The sequence below is a fragment of the Paroedura picta genome, chromosome 4 (assembly GCF_049243985.1).
Source record: "Paroedura picta isolate Pp20150507F chromosome 4, Ppicta_v3.0, whole genome shotgun sequence".
In the NCBI taxonomy this organism is placed as follows: domain Eukaryota; kingdom Metazoa; phylum Chordata; class Lepidosauria; order Squamata; family Gekkonidae; genus Paroedura; species Paroedura picta.
The window spans coordinates 87,960,910-87,988,017 of record NC_135372.1 but is presented as its reverse complement, the minus strand read 5'-3'; the positions used below and the strand labels follow the sequence as shown (position 1 = coordinate 87,988,017).

Genomic DNA, 27,108 nt, shown 5'->3' with positions numbered 1-27,108 from the left:
TACTTAGAGAAAACATTTTTTTTAAAAAAAAGCTTTGCCCCCCCCCCCACCATCACCTTATGGCAACTATCTTGTGAACAGATATCATACAAAGATGGGTGTGGAACTTAGAACAACACCGCATATGGCTCTATGACTTCCAGATGTGACACCCATGTGGAGAGAGACTTCATTGCAGCATATGCTGCAAATGCTGGCAGGGGTTCATGGGAATTGTAGTCCATGGACATCTGGGGAGCCACAGTTTGGCCACCCCTGCACTGGACTATTGGTGTACAACCTTAACGGTACCTGCTTTGGATTTCATCCAATTTATTTTGGGTATAGAAATAACCTGCAGTTTGGCTTGGATGTAAACATCAGCAGCTTCAGCTGGGTCCTTCAAAAATGGGAGCAACTGGTCTGGATTATATTACACAGGGGAGACAAGAGATCCATAACCTGAGGTGCTCCAGGGATGCAGTGGTTGAAAGACAGTAAGAAACCATTGCATAATTAATCAACCAGCCACTATTCTCCATTCATAGTATCAATCCTGCCAGATCACCCTAAGGCCTAGACCAGGGGTGGGCAAACTGTGGCCCTCCAGATGTCCATGGACTACAATTCCCATAAGCCCCTGCCAGCATTCCATGGACATCTGGAGGGTTACAGTTTGCCCATCTCTGGCCTAGACTGTTGGCATTACCACCACAAATAGAAATATTTCGCTGCCCTTCCTCCTGTGTTGCAACATGCTCTTCTGAAATCCATGCAATATAAGAAATCTGAAGTCAAAGCACAAGGAGAGATCACAGACAGAAGAGAAATGGCATGCACATATGGATGCTGACCTGATTCAGACTGAGGCCACACAGGGAGGACCAAGGAGGAACTAACCCTTCCACAACCTGCCTGATCTCCCTGATTGAGATGGAGCACCTGCTCTGTTATTTGCATTCTAACAACAGCAGCAGCAGCAACAAGAGGGACATGCTCCTTTAAAAACTCATCTTTTTTTCTTGTAAGCTAATAAGCGCAGGAAACCTGGTTTCTGTTAGCAAAACAGGGAAGTCAAGGGGTCAAAATGCTTCTCTCCATGCCACCTGCTCTGAAGCGGAGCTACATAGGACCTTTGCCTTTTACAGATGTACAGACATCCATGACCTTCGGCACATTTGTTTGTTTCTTCACTGAGGGTTATATAATCCATACCAAAGAATGACCCAGCCTAGCTGGCCAAGAATGGCTAACATTTTAAAAACCAGCCTCAGTAAATCATCAGGGGAGTAATAGGGCTATCCAAGTGAATTAACCACTCACTTCTCCAAAGCACTATATCACACCAGGCACAACTCAGCAATAGTCATGCCTAAGAAAAGCCCTGTTGGATCAGAGCAATGATCCATCTGGTCCAGCATCCTGTCTCAATCAATAACATTGACTGAAGATCGATAACAGGGGGTACAAGCTGTGACCCTCCCCTGTTCTATCCAACTGTACTGGAGAACAGCAACTAGGGGTGGCTAACCCACCCACCCCCGGTATTTTTTAGGTTTGGGAATATTTAACGTGAAAAATATTGGAACTCCTAATATTCCCAAATCCCAGTGTTGGTATGGTATTCAGATCTGGTAAATATTTGGGGATCTGAAATTTCCCCTTCACTCCATTATGCAATGGAGGGGAAAGGAGAAGATGGAGCACGGCAGCCATGAAAGGCAGGGCGGGGGGAGTTAAGAAGAAAGCCAAGGTGATATTGTTAATATTTAAACATTTAACAAACAAAAAATAAGTAATGCTTTTAAAAACAAAAATTACATCCCTGTTTTCTTGCTTGGAGAGTTGAAGAATTGTACTGGTCAGTATCATAAAGTCAACCCCTCCCAGTATTTTAATGATACCATCACACCAGATTTCAAATTGCAATGGTCCTGCAGTTTGTGCTGGGAATACATAACATCTTCAGAATCCAAACTCCTCCCTAAGGTAAGGTGTCTACATCCCACAACAAATGGGCCTTGTGGATTTATTGCTCTGAATGATTCTATGACTCCTGAAGTACTGATGACAACTAATATCACACTCCAAATTTTAGTCGTTAGTGCTACATGCAGTGACGGTGTTTGGACAAGAAGATAACTTGAGATGTAGCATATGGAGCATTCAGGCTACAGAGACATACTTCCTGAGCTGTCCTTACCCCACTCCAGGCTGCATTCAACTCCAGTGTGCATTACACCAGGGATACTGAAGGGGGGGGGGGGGTTTCCAGGTAAGCAGGCTGCAACATTCTGAGTGCAAAAAAAGGCAATCATTGGAAAAGAAATCAAACCTTTAAAGGTGCTCACAGTTGAAATAGGCCAACAGATTGTAGTCAGATTCACAGGAGAAAAGGTATCCTTGTTTTACACAGGGACATATATTCTGTAAACCACTTAAGAGCAGTGCCAGGAGGTAACAGCAGAGGAAGGACCTGGTCTCTATACCCTCCAGAGGAATTGGGTGGCCATTGTGTTACAGGAAGCTAGACTAGATGGTTCACTGAATCAGCAGGGCTCTTTTTGTGTTCTTATATATAACACATAAGAATTATATATACTAACTAATAAACAGAGTCACGTATATTCATTTAAAAATATTCATTTATAATGAAACTAGTGGATTTAAAAATACTCATCATATTAATTTATTTTTGGTTCTCATTCTGGCCCCTGGTAGCCTGTGGTTGAGTTCACTGATTTCTGAGAAGGGGTAGAAGAGAGGGAACCTGCATGTCCTAGTGGGCAGAGAGCAGTCCCTGCTAACTGTGCAAAATGGGACTGCATCTTATTGTGGGGCTACTGCTGGCCTAGCAAGGTCAGCTCAAGTTGGGAAGTGGCAGAAAGCACACAGTGTCTCTGCCCTCCTCCCCAGGCACTTTGGACATTCCTTCTAATGGCTCTGCAGTCCTGCCGCTTGAGTTGTCTGGGGAAACACAGTCCCAGGAGGTCTGATGTTATTAATGCCAGGCAGTTCTGGCACAATCCCAGTCTAGCCCACACAGTAAGTATGGGGGAGGGGGGGAGAGGCAAGCAATAAATTATGAAAGTGATCAACTAACAAAGGGGGGTAATAATAAATACAAAGGATGTTTTGAACAACAAAAATGATGGCCACAAATGCATGAGCATCAAAAACATTTAAACACTCTTTAATTTCTGTGACAGAAATTGGTAAACCGTTTGAGAAGCGTTCACTGAGGCCTCAGACAAAATACTCCACCCCAGTGTTACAGGGAGGTTCCTTCAGGTTCTTACTAGGTCCTTGGAGGCAACCCCTTGCCCCTGACTTTATTGTCCCTCTGAAGTCCATGGCCCCTTATGGACTCTTCCCACCAGGGTGCCTTCACCTTCTGTGTGCCTTCTCTCATCCCTCTGAGCCAGCTGGCCTCCAGGCCTTCTTTGGGGGGCCTATGGCTCCTGCACACAGCACTTGTAGCTCTCCCTGAGCTCCAACAATCTATCCCCTGCCACTAAAGTCTGTCAACTCAGCAACCACTACTTCAGGGCTCCTGACACCAATGCTTATCAGGGCAAAGGTTGCCCCAGGAATCCTGCCCCTTGGCCTCCTTTAGAGGCCCTTCAGCTTCCTGCCCAGGAGTTTGCTCCTCTGCACCAGTTCTTACGGCCTCCAAGCTTTGTCCGCCTGTTACCCCATCCCAGCTCTCTGGCTGACACATATTTCTCCTTTAAATGCCCCCCACCCCACCAGCAGTAATGATGGACTTCTAACCCAGTCATATTTATTTCCAGGCCTTATATTGGAAAGATCCTTCTGTCATCTAGTCAGCTCCACCATTCAAAATGCAATTCTCCAAATTCTTATCCATTGTTCCTCTTAATATTTGTGAAACAGCCCTGAGGGTGGAGAGTGTCCTGGCTGTCCGAGTTGGAATATGGCAAAGCTGGCTGTACCCAGATTGGACCTGCACCTACAGCTCCCGTCCTCCCTCCCTGGACTCAGATGCTGCAGGAGTCAGCGCATGAGAGAGAGACACAGAGATACAGAGAGCCCTGCCAAACTGCAAACCAGCCATGATTACATGCTATGGCTCCTGTTGTGACGGGGGGGGGGGGAGATCTGCACCTGCCGGTGTCCCCTGGGGCCTAGTGCCCATTGCATTCCTGTTTGCAATGGGCTTTCTTTCTAGTACTAAAATATTTCAAATTCAGAGCATGCTGGCAATATTGGGAGATGAAATCACACAGCATGTCTGTCTTGCCATGCATGTAGATACAGAAATCAGGTAGGTTGTATTACCGGTGCATATTTTTTTGTGTGCAAGCGACAAAGAGAGTAAGAATGTATATATACTCTCTGCCTATTAAGTCGGCACAGTACATACATGAGAACATACACGATTTTCAGGATGCTTCAGTGGCTTACATGAATGTACAGAATATGGTCTTTGGTAGAGGTGGATCAGGGGTAGAGATGGATCAGGTAATGGTTGACCCCGTTCCATGGTCCAACCACCATGCCATGAAGGCCCAGCTCAGGATACACCCCCCATGTGGGCAGCAGGCATATTTTAGCCCACCCACAAAGACTTATGGATCCGTCAGGATTCCTGAGCACTCTGCGGGTACCGATGCCTCCCAGCTGACTGCCACCATTGATGAGATCACTCCCAAGCACCCTCTGTTCCCTCGCCTCAAACTGGCCCCCTGGCATATGTGGGAGCTAAGGGAGAGAAATAGGGAAGTGAGACAGCTAGAGCGAGTGTGGCAGAAATCTCGCAACAAAGGCACAAGAGCATCTTACCGCATGCTTGTGAGGGCGTATGAGTGGCGTTAGCATGGCTAAATGAGAGTTTTATGCTGCCTCTATTACATCTGCAAGTTCTCACCTGGACCAAGTATTTAGGGTAGTTTGATCCTTGACTACTCTGGAGGAAGAGCACCAAAATAGTAGTCAATTGGCTCTTGGCTGTGAGGCATTAGCAAGCTGCTAGAGTCCTTACTGGTTCATCTTGGAGGATCCATACCCAACTAGTACTGAAGCAGCTGCACTGTTTACCAGTCTTGGCCCAGATCAAGTTCAAGGTCTTGGGTTTGACCTTTAAGGCCATACGCAGTTTGGTCCCAGCTTATCTTAGGAACCACTTGTCTTCTTATACTCCCTGCAGGGTGCTTCACTCTGTGGGTACTAATCTATTGGTGATCCCTGGCCTCTTTGGTCCTGGCCCCAGCCTGGTGGAATGAGCTCCCAGGAGAACTGAGGGCCCTGATGGAGCCGACAAAGTTCTGCAGGGCCTGTAAAAGGGAGCTCTTCCACCAGGTCTATGATTGAGGCAGGGTTTATAAGATCAAATGGGCCAATTACATCTAGTGCACCCCCTTGTCTGATGACTATGTGAGGTAGGAGGGATTTTTCCATCTTAGCTTTGTGGAAAAATATTTTAGGGTGGGGTTTTTATGGGGACATTTATTCTTTGTAACCCACCTTGAGTCCAAGGAGGAAGGCAGGATATAAATTTAATAAATAAATAAATAAAGTGGCTAAAGGGAGTGGCTTAAAGGAGGATATATACCATGTTTCATTCCTGCATACGGGGAAGCAAGAGGCAAGTGGGGTGGGGGGATATATAAGGCAAATAAAGCAAAATCACGGTTGTGTTGACAGCATTACATAATTTTCAGAGGAAACCTGGAAATGACACAGTGTTGCTCTAGGACTGAGCAGAAACTCTTTTGAAAAACTATGGCATTTCTGCTAAATCCTGGGCAGTATGATGGCTCAAGGTCACCCAACAACTTTTGTGGCTGAAGGAGATTTGAACTGATCTCCCCAGTCAGTGTGTTGTGTTTCACTCAGCTCTTTCCCCCGTGGTTTGAAACATTCTTTTGTCTGTTTCATACTTGTGGATGTCAGGTTCCCAAGCAGCAGGATTCATTTTTGCATGAAACATCTGACTTGCCAACCAGAGCTAAGGGGAAAACCATATATGCTGCCACTCCCCCCACTCCAGGCAGTAACTTCGTTAGAGGAAAGGCTGCAGATTCCAACACCTAGGCAGGCTCAGTTGCACTGGTAAGAGAAGTCTTCAGTGCCATGGTGAAAATGGATTCATGGAAATTTTACCTGGATTCTTCTCTGCAGTTAACATGTTTTGAGCATGAATATGGGCAGGACTGGTACTCAGATTCATGTCAGCCTGTGAGAAAACAGATTCAAGTGGGTAGCTGTGTTGGTCTGAAGTAGCACAACAAAAATGGAGTCCAATAGCACCTTCATAGAATCATAGGGTTGGAAGGGACCTCCTGGGTCATCTAGTCCAACCCCCTGCCCTATGCAGGACACTCACAACCATATCGCTCATCCACTGAAACCTGCCACCCTCTTGAGCCTTCACAGAATCAGACTCTCCATGGCTATCTAGCCTCTGTTTAAAAATTTCCAAAGATGGAGAACCTACCACCTCCAGAGGAAGCCTGTTCCACTGAGAAACCGCTCTGTCAGGAACTTTTTCTGGATGTTAAGACTGAATTTCTTTAGCATTAATTTCATCCCATTGGTTCTCTTCTGTCCCTCCAGAGCAAGAGAGAACAACTCTGCTCCATCTTCAACATGGCACCCTTTTAAATACTTGAAGATGGCTATCAGATCCCTTTAAGACTAATAAAGATTTATTCAAGGCATGAGCTTTTATGTGCAGACACATCTCCTCAGACAAAATGTACATGAAAGCTCACACCTTTAATAAATCTTTGTTGGTATTAAAGGTGCTATTGGATTCAATTTTTGTTATGAGAAAACACTTAAGCATTGGTTGAGAATCTACTGGCGTTCAGATTCTAGATCACTGATTCCACCCCACTCCTCCATATAAAGTATATCTTTTTGGTTTGACATATTAAAAAGAGAAACTGAAGGAACTATAAACAGTAAAAAAAGAAACAACAGCTCTTCCTTTAGGACTTCTAAAGTCTTTCTTCTTCACAGTCACTAGGGTAGACCTTTTGTCCCTCTATCTACCAATACTCATACCTAGCAGGTCCCATCCTAAGTGGGGCAGAGACCACAAAAGCTACAAAGCAAAGCTGTTCCTTTGATTGTCAAACCAACAACAGGAAGCACAATAGAAATGACTCTTCTGAGATATATGGAACAAAGTATGAACCATATCTTAATATACTCAAGTTTCAGGAACCAATCAGGGAGTACCGGTAATCCAAGACTCAGTGACAGCAGAAGGAAGAAGCTGTCCACATACTAGAAGTGGTTTAAGGAGTTGCAGAGCCCATGGCATCAGAGCCAACTTAAGGATTTGTGGAGCCCTAGTAGAATACAATTTCGGCAGGAAGAGCCAAACTGGGGGCGGAGGGCCCACACCACAGTGAAAGGGGGTGTCACTATGAGTATCCTTAATGAGGAAAAAGGGGGGACGATGGAGGGTATGGCCCTGATCCATGGGGGGAGTCATTGTGTGTGGCTCCTGGAAGTGCGGGGCCCGTAGCATGTGCTACTTGGATAAACCAGCCCTACCACAAACTCTTATCATTAGAAGTTGTAGAACAGGTGTGAAATATTCTGCAGACGGTAGCCAACCAATGGCTGGCACTCAGCAGGAGATGGGGGAGGGAGAGATGGGGTGCTGTTGCAGGAACAGCATAACATCATTTCTGGGGTGAACTCAGAACCGATGTCACATCACTCTAGAATTTAGCAGAAATCGAAACATTGGGCTCACCTGAAGGTTTCTTCTCTTCACCGGGGCGAAGTCATCCAGGTTGGTTAGGTCATGCCTCTGCTCGCTCAGGTAGGGCATTCAAATGTAAATTTTTTCAGGGGCCACCTTCCTGAGCAACCTGAGCCTGACTAGCCAGTCTTATCCAAGCCCTGCTGCTCATATATATATACATATACAATTTTACTATCGTCCTATGATTTCCGAGTTTCCACCAAGCCATTCTCTGCGACAAATGCAACGCGCACCAGGTTGTCAGCGTGCCTTGTTATCAGTGTGTTCCCATGGGTGGGATGTGGATGACTTCACCCCCACTGAAGAGAAGAAACCTTCAGGTGAGTCCAATGTTTCGTTCTCCTTCAGTGGGGCTGAAGTCATCCGGGCTGGTTAGCTGTACCTGAGCGTCTCATCAAGATGGGCTGAAGACCTCAGGTCCAGGTTGCATTTATGAGCACCTGTTGGCCGAATGAAGCCTTGTCCGAGGCTGCCTGGTCTATGCAATAATGTCGCATGAATGTAGGGAATGAGGCTGAAGAGCAGGGCTCGACTGCTTCCTACCTAAGCAGTAGGACAATCCAGACTGGCTAGTCAGGCTCAGGTCGCTCAGGAAGGCAGCCCCTGAAAAAATTTACATTTGAATGCCCTACCTGAGCAAGCAGAGGCATGACCTAACCAGCCTGGATGACTTCAGCCCCACTGAAGGAGAAGCTGTAGTTTTACCAAGTCCCTCCTGAAAATGATGTCATGCTATTGACTCAATGCTCATTTTTACTGATCCCCCCAGCCTACCGAGAGGAAGCAGGGAACAAGGACTGCTAGCAGGAGACCAGGCAGCTCTGTACAGGCATTTTTCTTGTTCCAAAAGAAGCAAGTCATTTTAGACTAAAACACTTAAACAACTCTGTCAGATGGTGATCCCTTTGCATGGAGACCCTGCTATTGACAGTCTGCTAGGCAACTGCAAACATCCATAGGCCACAAGAATTCTAACAGAGAAAAGGATGTTTCTCCAGGGATGCACTGCTTGTCGAATTCCCTCCTAAAGCAAGTTTGTTTTCCATGATATTTACTACCAAGTTAAGTTTGTCCTGTTTATGCAAGTTTTTAACATGCCATGTTATCATTTTTAAAGGACTTATTTCAGTGTGACTGCTGCAAATGTTTTTGCTTTTTTGTACTTTTAACTATTTATTTTAATTAGATTTGAATGACCTCAAAATTGGTTCTTGCATGCTTTCTGCTCTATTGATAGTAAGGCAAATTGCATAATAAGACATAGGATCTTAATCATCCCAAATTAGCCTTGTGAGACTGTCATTTTCCAAACTGGTGAAGTTTAGTGTGGTCACCCCTCTGAACCACCAAACCAATTTGGACACACTCCACTTAGGGATGCTAACCTCCATGTAGTTCCTGGGGATCATCTCCGGTCTGCAGAGATCTGTTCCCCTGAAGAAAATGGAAGCTTGGGACAGTGCATGGAATCATAGAGTTAGAAGGGGCCACACAGACCAACCCCCTGTTCATTGCAGGATCAGCCTAAAACATCCAAGATAAGTATCTGTCCAGCCACTGCTGGAAGACTGTCATTGAGGGGAAGCTCACTACCTCCTTAGGCAGCCAATTCCTCTGCTGAACTACTCTGAGAATTTTTTTCCTGATATCTAGCCAATCTCATTCTATGTATAGTTTAAACCCATTGCTGTGGGTCCTATCCTCTGCTGCCAACAGGAACCTTTCTCTGGCCTCCTCTGTGACCATGTTTCAAATACTAAAAGAGAGCAATCATGTCCCCTCTCAACCTCCTCTGCTCCAAGATGAACATTACCAAGTCCCTCTGCCTTTCTGCATAGGGCCTGGGCCCTGGATCATTCTCATCACTTTCCTCTGAACCCTCTCAATTTTGTCCATGTCCTTTTTGAAGTGAGGCCTCCAGAACTGCAAACAGTACTCCAGGTGGGGTCTGACCAATGTGGTACACAGTGGGACTATGACATCTTGTGATTTTGATGTGATGCCCAAAACTGCATTTGCCTTCTTTACCGCCACATCACACGGCTGCTCATATTTAGCTTACAGTCCAGAAGTACCCCAAAATCACGTTCACACACACACAGCTACCCAGAAGTGTATCTCCCATCCAGTATGCATGCTTCTCATTTTGGTGACTCTGATGTAGAACTTTGTATTTCTCCTTACTGAATTATATGTTGTTCTCATTTGCCTATTTTTCCAGTGTGTTCAGATCTCATCAAACTCTATCTCTATCTTCTGGGATGCTCACTACTCCTCCCAGTTGGGTGTCATCTGCAAATTTCATGAGGAGTTCCTCCACCCCTTCAGCTGGATCATATCATCCCCCACTAAGGTCACTGTCCTTGCCAGGCTCCATCCTCCAGTCATCAGCAGTTTCCTAACCTGGATCTGGCCACCCTACCCTCTTATTCCCCTATCCACAGTACTCAGTGACTATACAAATCTATTTTTTGAGTGCCTGATATGTTGCCTAAACTGGGAACTCACTAGGCATTCCAGCAAGGTAGTATCTTGTGACAGAGTATGCACGTTCACAAAGATAATTTAAGCAGTTACTTAAAGAATTTTGGTGTCCTGGTGTCAACTTCTAGTATTTGTCTTGCAAAGCTTACGTCCACTACATCTTGGACTTTCTGCAAAATGGAATGAATAAGGATCTTAAGCAAGATTCTCAAAAGAGATAGTGAGGAGGGGGTCCTAACAAATACTATCTTCTACAACCAACCACAGAGGAACTTCATGCATCAATATAATCACAACATCCCATACAGTCTGGGATGACACAAAAGGTGAGCTGTACAACAGTTTGAGTCATTTGTTATTCCTGTCTCCTGTGCCATCCAAACCAATCCACTGAGAACAGATGCTGTTTGTGGATAAATAAATGGAAAATGGTATAATCCTGAACTTGTTGTCTAGCCCTAGCTACTGTAATAATCTAAGGATCCTGTGAACACTAGTGGGATATGAAAGTGTTTATCACATAACTTTCAGAGTAGTGACTGTGTTAGTCTGTTATAGCAAAATTAAATAAGAGTCCAGTAAAACCTTAAAGACTAACAAAAATAATTCTTACTTGACAAGATTGCATGATAATTATAAATTTAAGAATATTTGAGGTAACATTCCACTGAAATCTTTGTATGCTTAATTACATCAACCGAGCAACTCTTGAAAATAAAGTTTGCCGAACTATATGAAATTGAGATATATTGTTCCATCTATTTAAGAATGTCAATTTAATAAAAAGGTTTCTTTACATTCCAGAATCCATTCTTCCATTGGCATAATATTGTTTGACTTCCAATATCTAGCAAATGTAATTCTAGCTTCTGGTTTAATATCAAAAATTTAATAGTTCTTAACTTTTTGGATTGAGAAATTGCTGCTGCTCTGAGCAGTGTTGAGAGACTTTTTTTTAAAGCAGGTGCCGTGCAATTGAGTGTTCCAGAGAAAACCTAGAATAACTTTCAGTGCTCTCTAGAAATTACCGGAGACTATGGATTTACCACAGAGTTCCCTAGAGCAACATGATGTCATATTCAGTTTATCCTTGGAGTGATGTCATGGTACACATGACATCCGCAATCCAATGTCCTCCCCCTCAAAGCTCCCAGTGACTGTGAGGCACGGTCCCATTGTGACTCAGCACGCCAAACACAGACCAAATTATATAATCCATTGGAGGCTTGATAAACTACGTTCTCCTAAATTCAATTCTACAAGAACAGATCTGACCAAAATGAGTTGTTTCCACAAAAGGTAGAGTATATGTCTGTACTGTCCTTCTAGATTTTCACATACCATGCTCCTGAAAAATAATGACTGTCATGATATAACAAGGGCCCTGACCTAAATAGCGCAGGCTTCATGATATCATCAGATTATAAAAGACAGTATTTGGAATGGAATCGAGCAAGGAATAGGAGGGCCATGACATGGAGGGAGGCAGTGGAAACCCATCTCTGAACATCCCTTTTCTTGAAAACCCTATGGGCTTAATAACAAAATAATAGCAAGGAGCAAAAAAATTTACATTAGATATTAATAATTAAAGCAAGCTTGTTCTCTATGATAACTGTTATTTTTATAAGAACAAATGTTCTTGCTCTTTATTGTCCTTGCAACCTTAAAAGAGTCTAGGATTTTTTTGTTGTTGATTTAAGTACATAATGGCTAACATTGTGAACTCCATGTTTTTAGTGCTATAAAAGTATTAAAAGGTCAGAATTTATACTTTGCTGTCAAAATTTCAGGAAGATTATATATATATTTATAATCTTTATAAATATAATTTATATGAATATATAATTGAGCCTAACTTTATATAACCCATTTCTTTTCCCATCTGCAACAAATTCAGTAATGAAGCTAAAATGGAACGCAATGGGACCGTTATGTCCCTAGCCATGCAAGAATCTAATTTCCTGACAGACTCAAGACAGTGAAGAAAGAAGAATGGTGCAGTGGAGGGTAATAGGCACCCACCCCTCACAGACCTACATATACATGTGTGTGTGTGCACGCACACACACACACACATTTACTCACACCCTTGTGGCAGTGGCAGCCGCAGCTGAATCTGATTTCGTGCAGCGTCCTCAACACAGTGCTGCATGCACATGCCGTGGGCCACCTTCAAAGTGTTGGGGGACGGATTAGCTGGATTAGGAAGGCTGTGAAAGGAGCCATGCTGCTTGGGAGGAAGTCTTGCTGGGGGCATGCTAAAAGAGCCATTTTTACCTGTCCTGGCTGCTCTGAAAGGCCTGCCAGCCGCTAGCTGGCCTGTGGCTGTCAAAACACATCCAACCAGGATCCTGTTCACCGTGGAAAAGAAGCTAGCTCCATCAAGAAGGAAGGGAGCCCAGGCACCCCATTAAACTGACACCCTGGGGCTAAACATTGCCCAGGGCCTGGGTAGGGGGAGATGTGCAGCACTGTGTCCCTTCGTGCTTGTTCTCTAACAAAACTAGTCTGACAAAGACAGAGACGCCAAGCTGCTTTCTAAATAAACAAGGTGGGGGGGGGGAGGGAAGCGGGCTTTAAGGAAAGCACTGAAAGGCCCACTTGAGGCCTAGTCCCCATTCCCCAGGCCTGGCCTGGCCTTTTGTTTATCCCAGACCTAAATTAATGTCTTTATTTACCAGAAATTCGAAAGGCTCAGGTTCCCAGTGTGGAGGGGGCGGGTAGGGAGAGGAACAGCACGAAGGAGACTTGGCCAAAGACGAGGGAGAGACCGACCCCCCGAAAAAGGAGGCTAAAAGAGATTCAGTTGGGAGCCATTCACCACTAAGACTCCTGTCAGCATTGACATAAATTTCCACTGGTGTTGGCATTTACGCATTTGGCATTTCCATATGTATAGAGTTGCCTGGACTAATTATGCTAATCATCCCCTCTGTTGGCCGCTGTGAAAAATGCCCACATTAAGCACTCCACTGCCTGCTAATGTGACTTAATGTGCGGTTGAAACATACATTCATCCCCCTCTGAATGGCGAAATTTTTCCACATTGCTGCCTTCATTCAGGCAAGAAATGAATTTTTTGAACCCAGACCACTTTTCCAAGCCAGGGGGGATGGACCAGAGAATAACACTCTCTCCTTCTCCCTCTCTCCACTTTCTGTCCCCTACTCACAATTCTTGGCAATAAAATACAAAGTCAAATAAAATCTCTAAGACAAGACCTGGCATCTTTTACTTATCATTTAAAAATGAAATCTTAGTGTGTACAACCAACTCAGTGAGCTGGGAAGACTCCATCTTTATACAGAAGTATCCTTCCTCTCTCTCTTCTCTTGTCCACTCCCCCCCCCCCAACAAAAGGAGCTCTTTCCTCCCCCAACCCTTCAATTCTTTGGGAAACTGAAACAGCCTGAGTGGCAACTCTAGCAAGTTTGAGCTAGTCTGAGAAAAGAAAGATCCTTTCAAAGCCGGCCATGGTCACAGTAGAAGATGCCTCTTAGAGCAAATGTCAAAGCAGAGGCAGAAAACAAAGCAGATTTAAAGGATAATGGGCAAAGCCCTGTGTGTGTGTGTGAGTGTGAATGTGCGCACACACACACACACTTTAGAAGGGATATCCTAATGGGAAAATGTATTAAGAATTTTGACAGGTTAGAACACTTTTATACCATAGATGTCATTAGCTACTGACAGCAGTGTTCACATGAACAACCACGACAGCAATTATTAGCAGTAGCAACAAAATCTATGTTGCACATGAAAATATTTTAATGGCTTTTCCATCACACACCACTGATAGGGGTTATATAACCAACTAAATTTAATTTCCACCAGTCTTATCTACTTCTATACCAGTGAAGCAAAAACTGACTTGGTGAATAACACAGGGAACAAAAATTATCTGAAAAAACTGTTAATGAGCTCCCCCTAAAATTTTTAATCTCAGTGTCCTGAATTCAAATGTCTTTCTTCCCACCTGTGTCTCCAAGTTCTGTGCTCATCCCCATCAACCCAGTGAAAGAGAGGAAAGAGAAGGGGGAAACTGGTTAAGGAAGAATCCTGGAAATGGGTTGTCCAAGCCTAGATCCTGTTTTTTAAAACTTCCATGACAGGAGGCTCATCTAATCCACAGTGGCATCACTTTCACAGTAGAATGTGCAACACCATGCCCTGTTAGCCAAATCTGCATCGTCAAAGGACATATCTGCAGAAGTTCCCACCAGATGAAGAAACATCTATGTTGGTTCCTTTCTTGGAAACAAGAAATGTTTGAAGGATTTTGGAGGACACCATGAAAAGATGCTATGGCATACTCAAACAAATATGACCGGAAACTGTGTGTCCTGGTAAAGTGCAATGCATCTTCTTATGGAATGAATCCTATAGGTCTCGGGTTCATACCTTGCCTCTTTTTGCCTTTGGCTGCTTGAGCCACATTCTTTGCATCACAACATTCTGGAATCCCCATTTGCCCACACAAGGAGCAAAGAAAGATTTTTTAAAAATTATTTGAAATTGCCCACCCACACAAATCTCCCCTTCCTGAGTACTAGCTACTGTGAGCTTAAACAACAGGCCAATTTCCCCATTTGACTCCTGTTTTCCTTTTATTGATTCCCCCTTTAAGCAATGCTTAACCGTGCTTAGTATTCACCATTCTAAGAAAATGCTCATTCCTCATCAGGTCAGGGGGAGTAGGGTTTTTTCCCCATTTACAGAGTTCTTTTGCAGCATGCCTGGGGAGTCCCCATTTTGCTGTCCTACTGACAGACATGGCTGGAGGAATGATAGTTCAGCCTTCATGCTTCTTTTGCAAGACCATATACTATCCTTGTAGTCACCCCTAATTCTTAATTCTTCTGTTTCCAGCTTTCTTTGCCTTAAGGAATGCAGATGTTGAACACTCTGGGAAGCTTATTTCAGGCCAGTCCATTTTACCCATCTCCCCCATTGCTCTCAACCTTTCCAGAGCCTCCCTCCCCTCTTATCAGCACCAAGACCACTTCAGAGCTTTCTTCTAGCCACCAGGCCACCCACCTATACTGCTGGCCACCCAAGAATCTTACAGACACACACACTGGAGCCCCCTTGGCCTCTGTATTCAGCAGCCTTAAGGGCTTGTTTATTTGCTCTTATGAGTGAGGTATGTAGACCTCACATCCACAGTTTATTTATTGGTGAGGAAGTAGGCTTTAGAGTAAAAAAACCTCATTGAACAGATGCTGGACTTTAATGCATTCCTTGCATGGCCTGCCTTTTTGGGAATCATCACCAGTCTCACACTCCCAGATGCCTGACACAATTTAAGGATGCCTTTACATATCCATGCACAGATATCAAGCGAAATTTGTGAACATAATGGGCCTCAGGTTTCACAAGGAATTAAAAAATGCTAACCATCTCTATCTCAATGCTGTCTGTACAGCCTTCTAACACTTCAAACACTTCATTTATTTGATTTATGTTCCATATTTCTTACCAATGGGAACCCAAAGCAGCTTACATAATTTCCCCCTCAATTTTATCTGATCAACAAACCTTCAGAATACAAGAAGTGTTTTAAAAATCAAATCAACCTGGGATTGAGCTGAGGCTCACAAGTTACATTCTCCTATATCAAGTCTTGATTCTGCCCCTTTCTCCAAACTGAGTTAGATTTGGGATCTCTTATCCCCCCTATCTATAACACCCATCTATAACACAGAACTGCCAATCACAACATATTTCAAGCAGCAAGTCAGGAATAGACTGTCTAAGTCAGTGGTTCTCAACCCTGGGGTCGGGATCCCATTTGGGGTCGCCTGGGCCCTTCCCCGGGGTTGCCAGGTTGCCCACGGTGGTCGCAGCAGGCACCAGTGGTGATGGCGGCTGGCAGAGGTGGCAGCCGTCGGAGGTGGGCAGAAGGATGGTAATGGCTGTACCACCCCCGCGTGCACACTCCACCCCAAAGTGCATGCACTGCTGCTGCTGCACCAGCTGCCACCAAAGTTGGGGTCACAGCGAAGAACAGGCTGAGAACCGCTGGTCTAAGTATTGTGCTGGCAAATGAATTTCTTTTCTGACTCCTGGTGGGAGGAATACCCCTAGTCCTATCTACATAGTGCATGATTGTGTTCAGGAGACATCCAGAAAGACATCTCACCCCTTGTAGCAAGAGGACATATTTTAAACCTATATTCTGAAAACAAGCCACAATAACCCACTTTAACTTTCTCACCATATTCAAGATATAGAAACCTGATAAAAGACAGGAGAATCTTGGCTACCTCCTTCAATGGACAAGTATGTTTGCAACCAAATTTGCTGGGCACTAGTTTTTAATTTTTTGCCACATTCCCAGGGCACTCAGTGCTTCTCCAGATCTTGTCAGCTTGTTAGGGTCTGCCTTCCTCTGTCCAAAGAATTATCCACCAAATTCTTCATCTCTTCCAATACATGAATGCTCCAGTATGAGTGAGCAAAATATTCTCCAAAATTTCTTTCACTTTCCCTATGCACTCAGGAATTCAGAGATAAAAGCATTTCCTCTGGAGCTATGGCCATCAGTAGCAGACCTTTAAAAAGCCCCTGCAGCCACATAGCTAAACTAAAATATCCTAGTTAAAGATTAAACTTGCCTTCCTTTGAGGTCACCCCTTAGCCTATAAATCAGCCATGACCTTTTGCCTCCCAAATGCTGGTTTTCTTTCAGCTCCCAGGCTTTAGGTTTAATTTCCACCAAGGAGTCTACCCTGGCCTCAAGGAAGCCAAGGAGCAAATGCCCATAGAGAATCCTACACTCAGGTACCTAAGATCACTCCATGTTGACATCAACACTTAGCATTTTTCTCCTAGGTTGCAAGAAAGACCCGCGCCAGTATCATCAGCTATTGTAAATCTGTCACAGAGATTATTGATCTCCAAGTGCTTCCTCTTTATAACTCATGAATTGTTCTTAATGTTGTTTTGTATTCCATTATTATGCTGTTATCCACTCTGAGCCAGTTTGCTAGGAGGGGCAGTCATATAAATCCAGATCTAAACAAACAAACATAAAGCTTAACAAAATAACTCTCCCCATCTTTTGTAATCAAAGGTTGATTCCCTTATGGCAAAATACATAGATTAGTTGAAATCTGCAGTCCAGCTAGGACCTAACTGGGAAACAAAGCATTCTAAACAAGGTGTCAGGATGCTCTTATTGGAGTGGGAAAGGGGAACTTAATTTTCGCTCCCTAGGCCAGGGATCCTCAGTGTGGCCCCTGTGAGTGCCATCATGACCAGACATCTTTCCTGTCACCCCACTTTTTTTGTTAGAAAGTGGGCATGGCCAGATGAGGCTTTTGCCCAGCAGGGCTTCTGATTGGCAGCATGGCTTTTTAAAAAGATGCTTTGCCAGCCGCTGCCACCACAGTTCAAGGAATGTTCTGTGTGATGGACGTTTATGGTGAGATTGAAGGCAAACTGTATATATGCAAAAATAAAACAAAACAGTATGTTCATTTTAAAAACATCCTGTTACACAGAGCTTCTGTCTAACATGTTGAAGAATTATGCACAACCTCCCTCCTTGACATTTTGTGGTTGTGCCCACCACCCTGTGTCAGAACTCCAAAAGAGACCCAAGGCTCAGAAAGGTTGGAGACCCCTGCCTGAGGCCTCATTCACATAAACAACAGCTGAGGTGGCAAGCCTATTTCTGGCTGTACCATTTCACATTGCAGGCCTGGACTCACATGACTGTTCCTCCATAGAAAACAAAAGCCTGCCACACGCAGAATTTGAAGTGAGGGAAAGGGGCTTTCCTTCCCCTGCTATCTGGATGGTTTCTTTTAAAAATCTTGATAGGTCCCAGCTGTACTAAGAAGTGGTGCATGTTGGCCACCTTCAATCTGCTGCTTGCAAGTTTAAGAGAAGGACAAACTGCCCTGGAGGAAACATGAAAATGATCCATGTTCCAGTGATCCACTGATTTACAGGAACACCTACAAGTTAAAGAATTTAGAACTTCCCTCTTTACTAGGAAATATAATGAATGATTGTGGTATGAGGCCAAGTGGACTGAACAACTATGAAACAGTCTCTGGACATTTGCCGATTATCCATACAATGTATATATTAATTGTGCTTTAAAATAAAAGCTGTGTGGGCTACAAAACTGTGGGTATACCATTTAAAATACTACACAGAATAGTGGTGGGATATAGGATTAGCTTGTACATTTTACTCCAAAGTATTTGCAAATGTCAGCACTCTGACTTTATCTCAACATTTGCAGTAATAAGATGTCAATCCTAATAATGCCTGACTGACATCCATGGGACCGGTCCTTTGCTGCACAGCACAATTCCCTGGATGGGGGGTATTCTGGAGTTTCTTGATGCAGATGAAACATGGCCAGTATCTTATTATTTATTTATTTAGATTTTTATACCTCCCTTCCCTACGGCTCTGGGCGGTTCTGATCTGAAAATTAGGATACCAGCATGAGGGAACTTTCAGCACTTAGGACAAAAAACTCTTAGAACAGTTCTTGTGCTTCTTCTCCCCACTTGAACTACAGTGTGAAACCTGAGTGCATCTTTGATAAGAGTTCAAAGCCATAGAAAAAGTCTACCAGTGACATCATCCAAGTTCCTCTCTCTGACACAAATGGAGCATCTAGAAGAACTCAGGGAAGAAGCCATCTGCCTTTAAAAATGGCCACAGAAGCCTATTTCTTCATTAACATGCATTTCTCTACCTCTTAATCAAGTATAGGCTTTCCAAAGTGTTCAGTTATGAAGTAGGAAAGTGTAGCCTGGAGACCTGAATAGAACTTCAGAGGGAGATCATAGTATAAAAAAATCAATGAAGCCATGGAAAGAGTGTAGCTCTCACCTGTGATTAGAAATAATATTACAAACATACAGAATTAGTAGAAGGGCTTTAAAAAAAAGGAACATTGTGCATTGTAATTATTTTGGTGCTCAAACCAGAATTCCCTCTGCATTAAGGGAATCAGATGGGCTGTTTGCTCCACTGTACAGAAGGAAAGGATACTTCACTGTCCCTTGCTGGTCCCCAGGGCAGTCTGTACAGGTAGCTTTTTAATTTGCGTGGGCTAAATATCTACCTTTTAAAGGGATTTTTCCCACGTAAGTGCATGCATACTTCCATGCTGATCTAGGAGTGTGAGAAACTGCCACAGATGTTAGTTCATGGAAAAGAATGGTAGGAGAATGTGAAGTGCCAAACAGCACCAATAAGATTTGACTGGGGGGGGAGGGGGGAGCAACTGGCAGCTGTTCTTTCTATCTGTCTAACTTCTCTGAATTTGTCTCATCCAAACCTGTGGGAGGCACCCTTGGAGGGAAATAAATCTTGGTTATTGAATGCTAAAGGGGATCTCACTCCAGTGCCATGCATGTAGGTCCACATTTAAAACAAGTAGCAAGGAGCATGGCATGGCATGGCATGTACAAAGTCATAGAGAAATAGCCATCATTCACCACATAATGTGGCTTGACCTATAGACAATGTGCAGGTATATTCAACTGGTTCATTACCTGCACATGATCAGTGATAGAGGCAAAAGGATGTGATCTGATCTGAGGAATTTCAGATCTAAACGTTAAAATCCCAACATCAAGTAATTTGTGAATTAGGATTAAAAAGGGGATGGGGCCAATTTTTCAGTAGCACCCACAGAGCACTGCTGGTTTTCCAGCTAAAGAAACCTGCATCACAACAATCAAGCAACTACAGCTGCATTTTAATTGACAGAAAGTGAAGGGAAGTAGCTATGCCCATGCATGGAAATATACAACCATGATTTCCCATCCATCTTATATCCACATTTTTCTGGTTGTTGTTGCTGTCAAGTCACAGCTGACTTATGGTGACCTTTTCCCATCTAGCTCTCCCAACACACACCATACTGAAAAAGTGCATTGCAAAAGACAAAATTAGTCCATTACTACTCAAACTGTTTGCTGCAGTGTACAAAAATCTAACAATATTTTTCACCAAATCATCATATCATATATTTTCAAATAAAGCAAAATAAGATGAGCGAATGATATGTATCCTCTTTTGCATATTGGTACTCCTAAATCCTGACTTCCTCCTGCTTTATTTCACAAGCCAGCATGGAATAGGCAGCAAAGAAATCTTTCTCTTCTCCCTGCTCCCTTTTTTAAGGCTGAGCAAATGTCAGCATCAAAAGCAATAAATAAGTACAAGCCCAACCGTGCAGGTTCTCAGGGGATGTTCTTGATTTGGGTTAAGATGGGTTGGTTACAAAAGGGGGATTTCCCTTCTTTAAATGTTTAACAGCTGCGGGGTTTTGATGGATCTTTTTTGCTATGAGCCTCTGTAAGGCAGAGGCAAGGAGAAGGGGTGGGGAGGGAGGGAGGGGTGAAGGCTAAGGTTGAAGCATTTCTTTTCCCTTTCCAGTCCCCCCTTCAGTGTGTGAAACAGGTGGGTAAACTTTACTGGCATTCATGTGAGTGTGGGTTTTATTTAAAAGGGAGTGGGAGGGTGGAAGAGTAAAGTTGCTTCTATTGTTGAACAAAATCCAAGAGTAGTTTAGGACCACACATGGAGCTGGGGCTGAGCAGGGGGAGGAGGTGTGGAACGCCAGAGATCTCTGACAGTCATCACAGAGAAACATCTGCTCTTGGAAAGCTCCCAGGCTGCTTGCAAAAAAAAAATAAAAATAAAAATCCCAGGGTGTGAAAACTCAGCACAGCAACCTGGTGTTGGGGGGGGGGGGGGAGAGGAGGCTGCAATAACAGGAGGTGGAAAGCAAGGAGCAAACTCTGGGCTATGGACCAACAGTAGTGCAGAGGAGGGGGAAAGGAGCATGCTGAACTTATTAATAACAAAGGCATCACTTTTATCAAATGTTTCCAGTAGGAAATTAGGATTTTCTCTCGGGTGACCCCTTTCTTGCTTTCGGCTGTTTGTATTCAACCCAGTTCCATTCTCAGCTGGCAGATGCATGTGACCCAAGCCAAACTTCAACTGACAGTTCTGTCATAGACAGTAATTATCTTCTCCTTCAGCACCACCCTCAGAAAGGTAATTTAAGATTTTAATATCAGTAATGTACCAAGCAGGGCCCGGTGGCAAGAAAAACCATCTCTTCCAACATAGAGAAAAGAATTTAATTACATTTGTCTATGTGAAGGCATGTATTTGCACAGATAAAGATCTGGATTGCACACATTCACATGGCCTGCCTAGGCACACACATGCAGAACAACCCAGGAAGGACTTACATGCACATATCCTCCAAGGGAAAAATGCTGAGAAGAAACTAAGCAGGATAAGATGTTAGCCCTTGGACTGTGATCAGGTATTTTCCCAATATTTGCTTTTTTTAAAATTAAAGTTCCCTACAAATTGAGCTAAGCATTACAAAAATGGTGTGTCTAGGTCAAAAAAGAAGAGAGGAGCGTCTTACTTGATACAGACAGGAAATCCATCAAGAAGATCACCACCATCACTTTCTCACTAGAAAAGGTCTGAAGGTACAAGATGTATTCTGGACACTGTCATTTCTGGCCCTAGAAGGTACCAGGATCTAGAAACCACAGGTAAACCAACCAGATCTCCTCAGAGGAACAGTAGGGTGGTAGTGCAGCTAATAAAACAATTTGAAATCTATGCATCTGCTTCCCAAGAACCCAGAACTTTCAGTAATTTTTTGGTTGTCATGGCTGTGACATTATGAAAGTTTCCAATGCCAAAACTGCAGAGTGGTCTAGACCCAAATCATGACCCTTGGCAATTAAGTGCAAAATAATCAAACAACCCCAGATTTTCCTGCCTCTTTCTTGACATCCCTCAAGTCTACATGAAGATGAAAATGCAGGTATAAGGAGAGTCCCTTTGCACATCATAGAGGGTCAGAGATTCCAAAGAATTAAACACTTTTCTCAAGGAAGTCCTATCAACTTGAAGAGCCTTACACCAGGGCAAACATGTGTTCTCTTCCAACTCTGTATGACTGTTCTTAGCCTCATTATATCTTTGCCAATTGGCTTTTGGAGACCTTGCAGCACATTTGACAGTCACATTTTCAATCTGTTCTTCTGTGCTAGAAACTCAGCCTTAATTACAGGGAAAGTTACATCGGGGAGACACACTATTTTACAGCTAGACTTGGGAGTTCCCCAAGCTAGACATTTTTTTAAAATATGGAATATAGTGAAAATAGGTCTCCTGCTTGTTACCTGGGCCCTCCCGCAAAAGACGAGGCGTTAAAACCAAGTCTGCAAAAACTATGGACAAATCTGGATTTACACACATGTGTGGGCTTTAGAGATTGGGCCCATTGCCAACGTCACCATTTAAAAGGCCTATCCAGTGTGAGACTCAAATTCCTTTGACTTCCACAGTGCTGTACAACTCCTCCGCCATCCCCAACACGCCCCAGGCATGATACAGTTTGCCCAGCAGCCATGCTGCCGCCCAGAAAGAGGCTTACCTTCCACCCACAGCTGCTCGATATCCGTCTCGATGGAGGCCACTCGGAGTCCTACAGCCAGAGCCCCAAAGACCAGCAGCCCCACAAACAGTACTTTGCCACAGTGACGCTGGATCCAGCAGCCCAGTGTAAACAGCAGGGCTTGGAACTGGGCCCTCAGCCACAGCGGGGCTTTCTGGCCCACAGCCTTACCCTGAGAAGAGAAACAAGGAGTTAGCCAAGGCACTGTTGCTACAGGGAGTAGCAACATCCTGCCCCAGGGCAACTGGCATCAGGATTCAGGCTGACCTCAAAAGTAAGAACCTCTTCAAAGCTTCAGGGGCATGGCTGTGTCTCTGAACCTCGACTGCTCTCCTCCGCAGGGCTGCCTCCCCCTTTCTCATTTGTGGAGAAGAGCTAGTGAGCAAGTGACATCTCAAGAGATATGCGAATCACTGCTCCTACGCTGGATGTTCAAAGCATGAGCCGCTTCATGCTCCACCACGAAAGCTCATGCAACAGGAAATGTCCTAGGCAGGAGAGCTAGTATAGGATATTGCCCTTTACTGCCCAATTACCTTCAGCTTCTTGTCCCCAGGGAATCCCCAGGGCTGAAGTGCCATGTGGGCAAAGAGTCTGCAGAGTTTCCACAGCAGCAGACAAAGTTGTGAAGAAGGCCCAGTGTCAAGTTCCCAGCTACGTGTGTGTGCCTGCGCTCTATGCCTCCCCTTTCCTCAGGTGTGTACTTTGGCGGCCTCAGACTCGCTCATTTTCTCTCCATCCCCGTTCTCTCTCTCCCTTCCTGCCTGCCACCCAGTCGCCTTCTCCTTTTCCCGTCCCTCTACAAACAGCCCCGCAGACCCCGACACTCCCCACAGCCGAGCCCTTGTACCTCGCGCCTCAACCCACCCCATCCGCCGGCAGCTCCGAGCCCCAGCCGGCCTCTCCCCAGCGCCCCATTTACAGGCAGTCCTTCCTGGACGGCTCCATCGCGTCTCCCCTTCCCATAAACAAACTCCCGGGAGCAGGGAGCGGGCTCCGCTTGGAGCACGCCTGCGAGAGCCTGCCCCTCCCTCCCTCCCTCCCACCCTCCCTCCCAAGAAGCCGCGGGACTCCAGGAGGATCCCGACCTCCAGCCCTCGCTCGGCACGGCGCGCCGGACCCCGGAGGAGCCACTTCTGCGCCTTTGTGGCGGCTGGCCCGCGGGGTGGGCTCAGCCCGACGTGGTCCTCTCCTCTCCCCTCACAGCCCCGGCGAAGCGCCTCCTGGCCGTCCTCTTCACCTTGGAGATCTGTCTGAGGGCGAAGGCAGCGTGGCAGTAGCTGGGTCTCCGGAGCAGATCCGAGCTGGCCGCCGCCGCCGCCGCGTAGGGCGGCGGGAGTTCTCCCAAGATGCCCCCGGCCCCAGGGCCCGGCCGATCCGAAGCCATGCTCCGAGGTCGAACGAGGACGGCGCGGGGGGGAGGCAAGCGGGCGCAGGCAGCTTCCCAGGCGCGGTAATCCAGAGCGGAGGGGCGCGGGCTCCGAGGGCTCAGGCTGGCTGCTGCGGGGATCCCATGGGAACATCATGGGGGCGAATCCAGGGCCATCCAAGCGCGCCCCATGCGCCCTTGGCGCCTCCCAGCGTGGCCCCTTCGACGCGCGGCAGGAGGCGGGGATCGAGCTCTCACACAGCCCCGCAGACGAGAGGCGCCCGGGTGCCCGGCGGTGCAGTGCGCCTCGGATCCCGTCCCACCAACATTTGGAACAAACAAGCGCCTTCGAGATCCTGAAAAGAGGAGCGGGGGGAGGAAGGTTTGGTTTGATGAGAAAGTGCCCCGGTTCCCATTGGCCGAGGAAGAGGCAAATTACTCCGCAAACATCTCCTATTATTAGCTGCTAAGCAACAGCTCACCAAAGTGGAGAGAGAAGAGACCACCCAGGCAGCGCCTCCCCCTCCCCGCCTCAAATCAATGAGGGCAGAGGGAGGGAGCGAAGGAGGGAGGCTTGCCTTGCCTTGCCTTGCCTTCCACACAGGAATTCTGCTCCACAGATTTTCAAATGCTGCCCGCTGCCCCCTCCCAAATGCCCCCCCCACCGGCTCTTTTATTTATTATTACAAACGGAGGTAGCTATGCATCAGGACAGCTGCAAACTTTGCAAGGGGGACAGAAAAGTGAACTGCGCAAAGGATTTGGGGAAGGAAGAAAAAGGGAATCCTGTGTCTTTGGAGAAGTGTGTGTGGGATTGACTGCTCTCTAGGTATGAAAAGGAGAGCTCAAGCTGGCATCCCTGGCACCCCCAGAGGGACAGGCACCTCGACCCCACATCTGGGGATTCTTTCTTTCTTTCTTTCTTGAGCTGGGGGGGGGGGCTTGAGGCCTGAAAGGTCTCTTTCTTGCTGACACCAGAGCTTGCACAGCATTTAGGAAAGAAAGAGCACCTTTAAACATGTGCAGCCTGCCATGGTCTGGCACAGACAACACCTTGTCCCTACATTTCCATAGAGGGGAGAAATGGCAGTAGCATGACTTCCAGGCGAAACTGGGCTGCAGCACCTCTCGTTTTGAATCTGAGCCAGCTTACATGAGACGCAGCCTTGAATTCATGCATTATGGAGGAACACATTATGTGACGTCCTAAGCAGAGTTATACCAAGGAGTGGTTTAAAGATTTGTGAGGCCCGTAGCACCAGAGCCAGTTTAGAGTACAATTTTGGTGGGAGCAGCCAAACTGGGGGCAGAGGGCCTCCCCCCATGGACAGGGGTGTCACCCCAAATGACTAAAGAGGGAAAAGGGGAGAGGAGAGAGGTTGCGGCCCCGGGGCACATGCTACCTGTGCTCCATGGATAAACCAACCTAGGTTATATCCATGTAAATTCATTGCAGTCAATGGGCTTAGAAAGGTGTATTGCTGCTCAGGATTGCATTGGTGATCCAAAAACACATGATTGTTTAAAAGGATACTTCATCTGGATATATCCTGGTGCCTTTTTTCCTCTCCCAAACAAATAATTATTTCCCTAAAATTGAAATAATTGCTATTCAGAAAGCTAAGAGTTTAATTTGAGCTGGGCCCCATCAGAAAGTAAGCCAGGCATGACTCAGTCTTCAAAGGAATAGCTTCTGACCATGTGCAGAGTAACCCCCACCCTACCCCTGAAGCATTAAGGACAATATCATTCAGGTTAGGGGAGGAGACAAGATACTTGTCAGGGTGGTATCCAAGCAGGGTTGAAACCCCACATTTTTCATCTGAGAAGTTTATGGGCAGACCCCCAAGACATTTAGGCAACACAAAGCAAGCTGCAAAGTCACTGCCTCGTTTTCAAATACTGAGAACCCCAAACTATGCTGATCACAAGGGACGGTGAGTCGTACCACCGCAAACCTTGTGCTCAGTTTATATATATATTATGAATAACTTAGCAAGACACCCTCTCCCTACAGAAAGTGTAACAGTGCAAGATGAGAGCCAGTGTGGTACAGAGGCTAAGAGTGGTAGACTCTTAATCTGGAGAACCAGGTTTGATGCCCTGCTCCTCCACATGCAGACAGTGGGGGGACGGGACCGGAGAACAGTTCTCTCAGAGCTCTTGGCCCCACCTACCTCACAGTGCATCTGTTATAGGGAGAGGGGAAAAGTATTTGTAAGTCACTTTGGGACTCCTTCAGGTAATGAAAAGCAGGGTATAAAAAAACAGCTCTTCTTTTCTACTCCCAGTCAATATTTCCATTTTAAATAACAAAGATTGGGGAACTAAATAACAGTTACACCCCTTGTTAGGACAATGATCTTAATATCTTTCAGGGAGAGGTGGCTGCTCTAGGCAGGGAAACGTGGTCCAAACATTTAGCCCAGGTGCAGTGCAAATGTAGAAAGCAGAAGAGCAATCTAAATGGTTCAGACATCCTGTCTTCTTTTGGGGATGCAGCCAGGGAAAATTCTGCTCCTACCTCTGTTCTCAGCCCCTCAGGACAGCTGTTGTGTTTGTCTTTTCAGAGGGAATGGGAGGAAGAGGAGCTGACCGGTAGCCAACAAGAAGCCCAGATTCTAGTTGCAAATTAAGAGCCTATTTGACTCCCTCAGCCCAGCTGAGTTTGAAGTGATGGTGAATTTGGAGAACCCACATAAATAAAACAAGTTGGTGCAGACTTTTTCATTGCATTTCTATTGCTCTCCTTTGATTGAAAGTTCTGGTCTTCAGGCCATAATGATAGAGCTGATCTTAGGAGTGCCTTAATAGAGAGTCTGGGTGGTGGGGAGAAAGAATAAGTGCATATGAGAGACTGTATGGTGCTAGAATTCATTAATATGCATGACAGTTTATATATGGGAAGGAAGTGGCATCAGATCTTGGAGGCTAAGCAGCATCAGCCCTGGTTAGTACTTGGATGGGAGACCTCCATGGAAGGCCCCAGATGAAGGCAATGGCAAACCACCTCTGCTTCTCACTTACTGGGGTCACCATAAGTTGGCAGTG

The 27,108-nt window shown here is 45.4% G+C and overlaps 1 protein-coding gene across 3 annotated transcripts in view; it reads right to left on the bottom strand.

Annotated features, from left to right (window-relative positions):
- PTCH2 (patched 2) overlaps window positions 1–24,513 on the bottom strand; it is a 62,899-nt gene extending 38,386 nt beyond the window's left edge. Inside the window, exons 1-2 of one of the 3 annotated variants that reach the window (XM_077333938.1) lie at window positions 23,929–24,513; window positions 22,668–22,860 (exon numbers count right to left, since the gene is read on the bottom strand). In XM_077333938.1, coding sequence (XP_077190053.1) covers window positions 22,668–22,860; window positions 23,929–24,075 — 340 coding nt within the window. In that variant the 5' untranslated portion in view covers window positions 24,076–24,513. Of the gene's footprint in view, window positions 1–6,105; window positions 6,188–22,667; window positions 22,861–23,555; window positions 23,645–23,928 lie in introns of those variants that run through there. The other 2 variants (XM_077333939.1, XM_077333940.1) reach the window with 2 other exon arrangements.
- Between the last annotated feature and the right edge of the window lie 2,595 nt (window positions 24,514–27,108).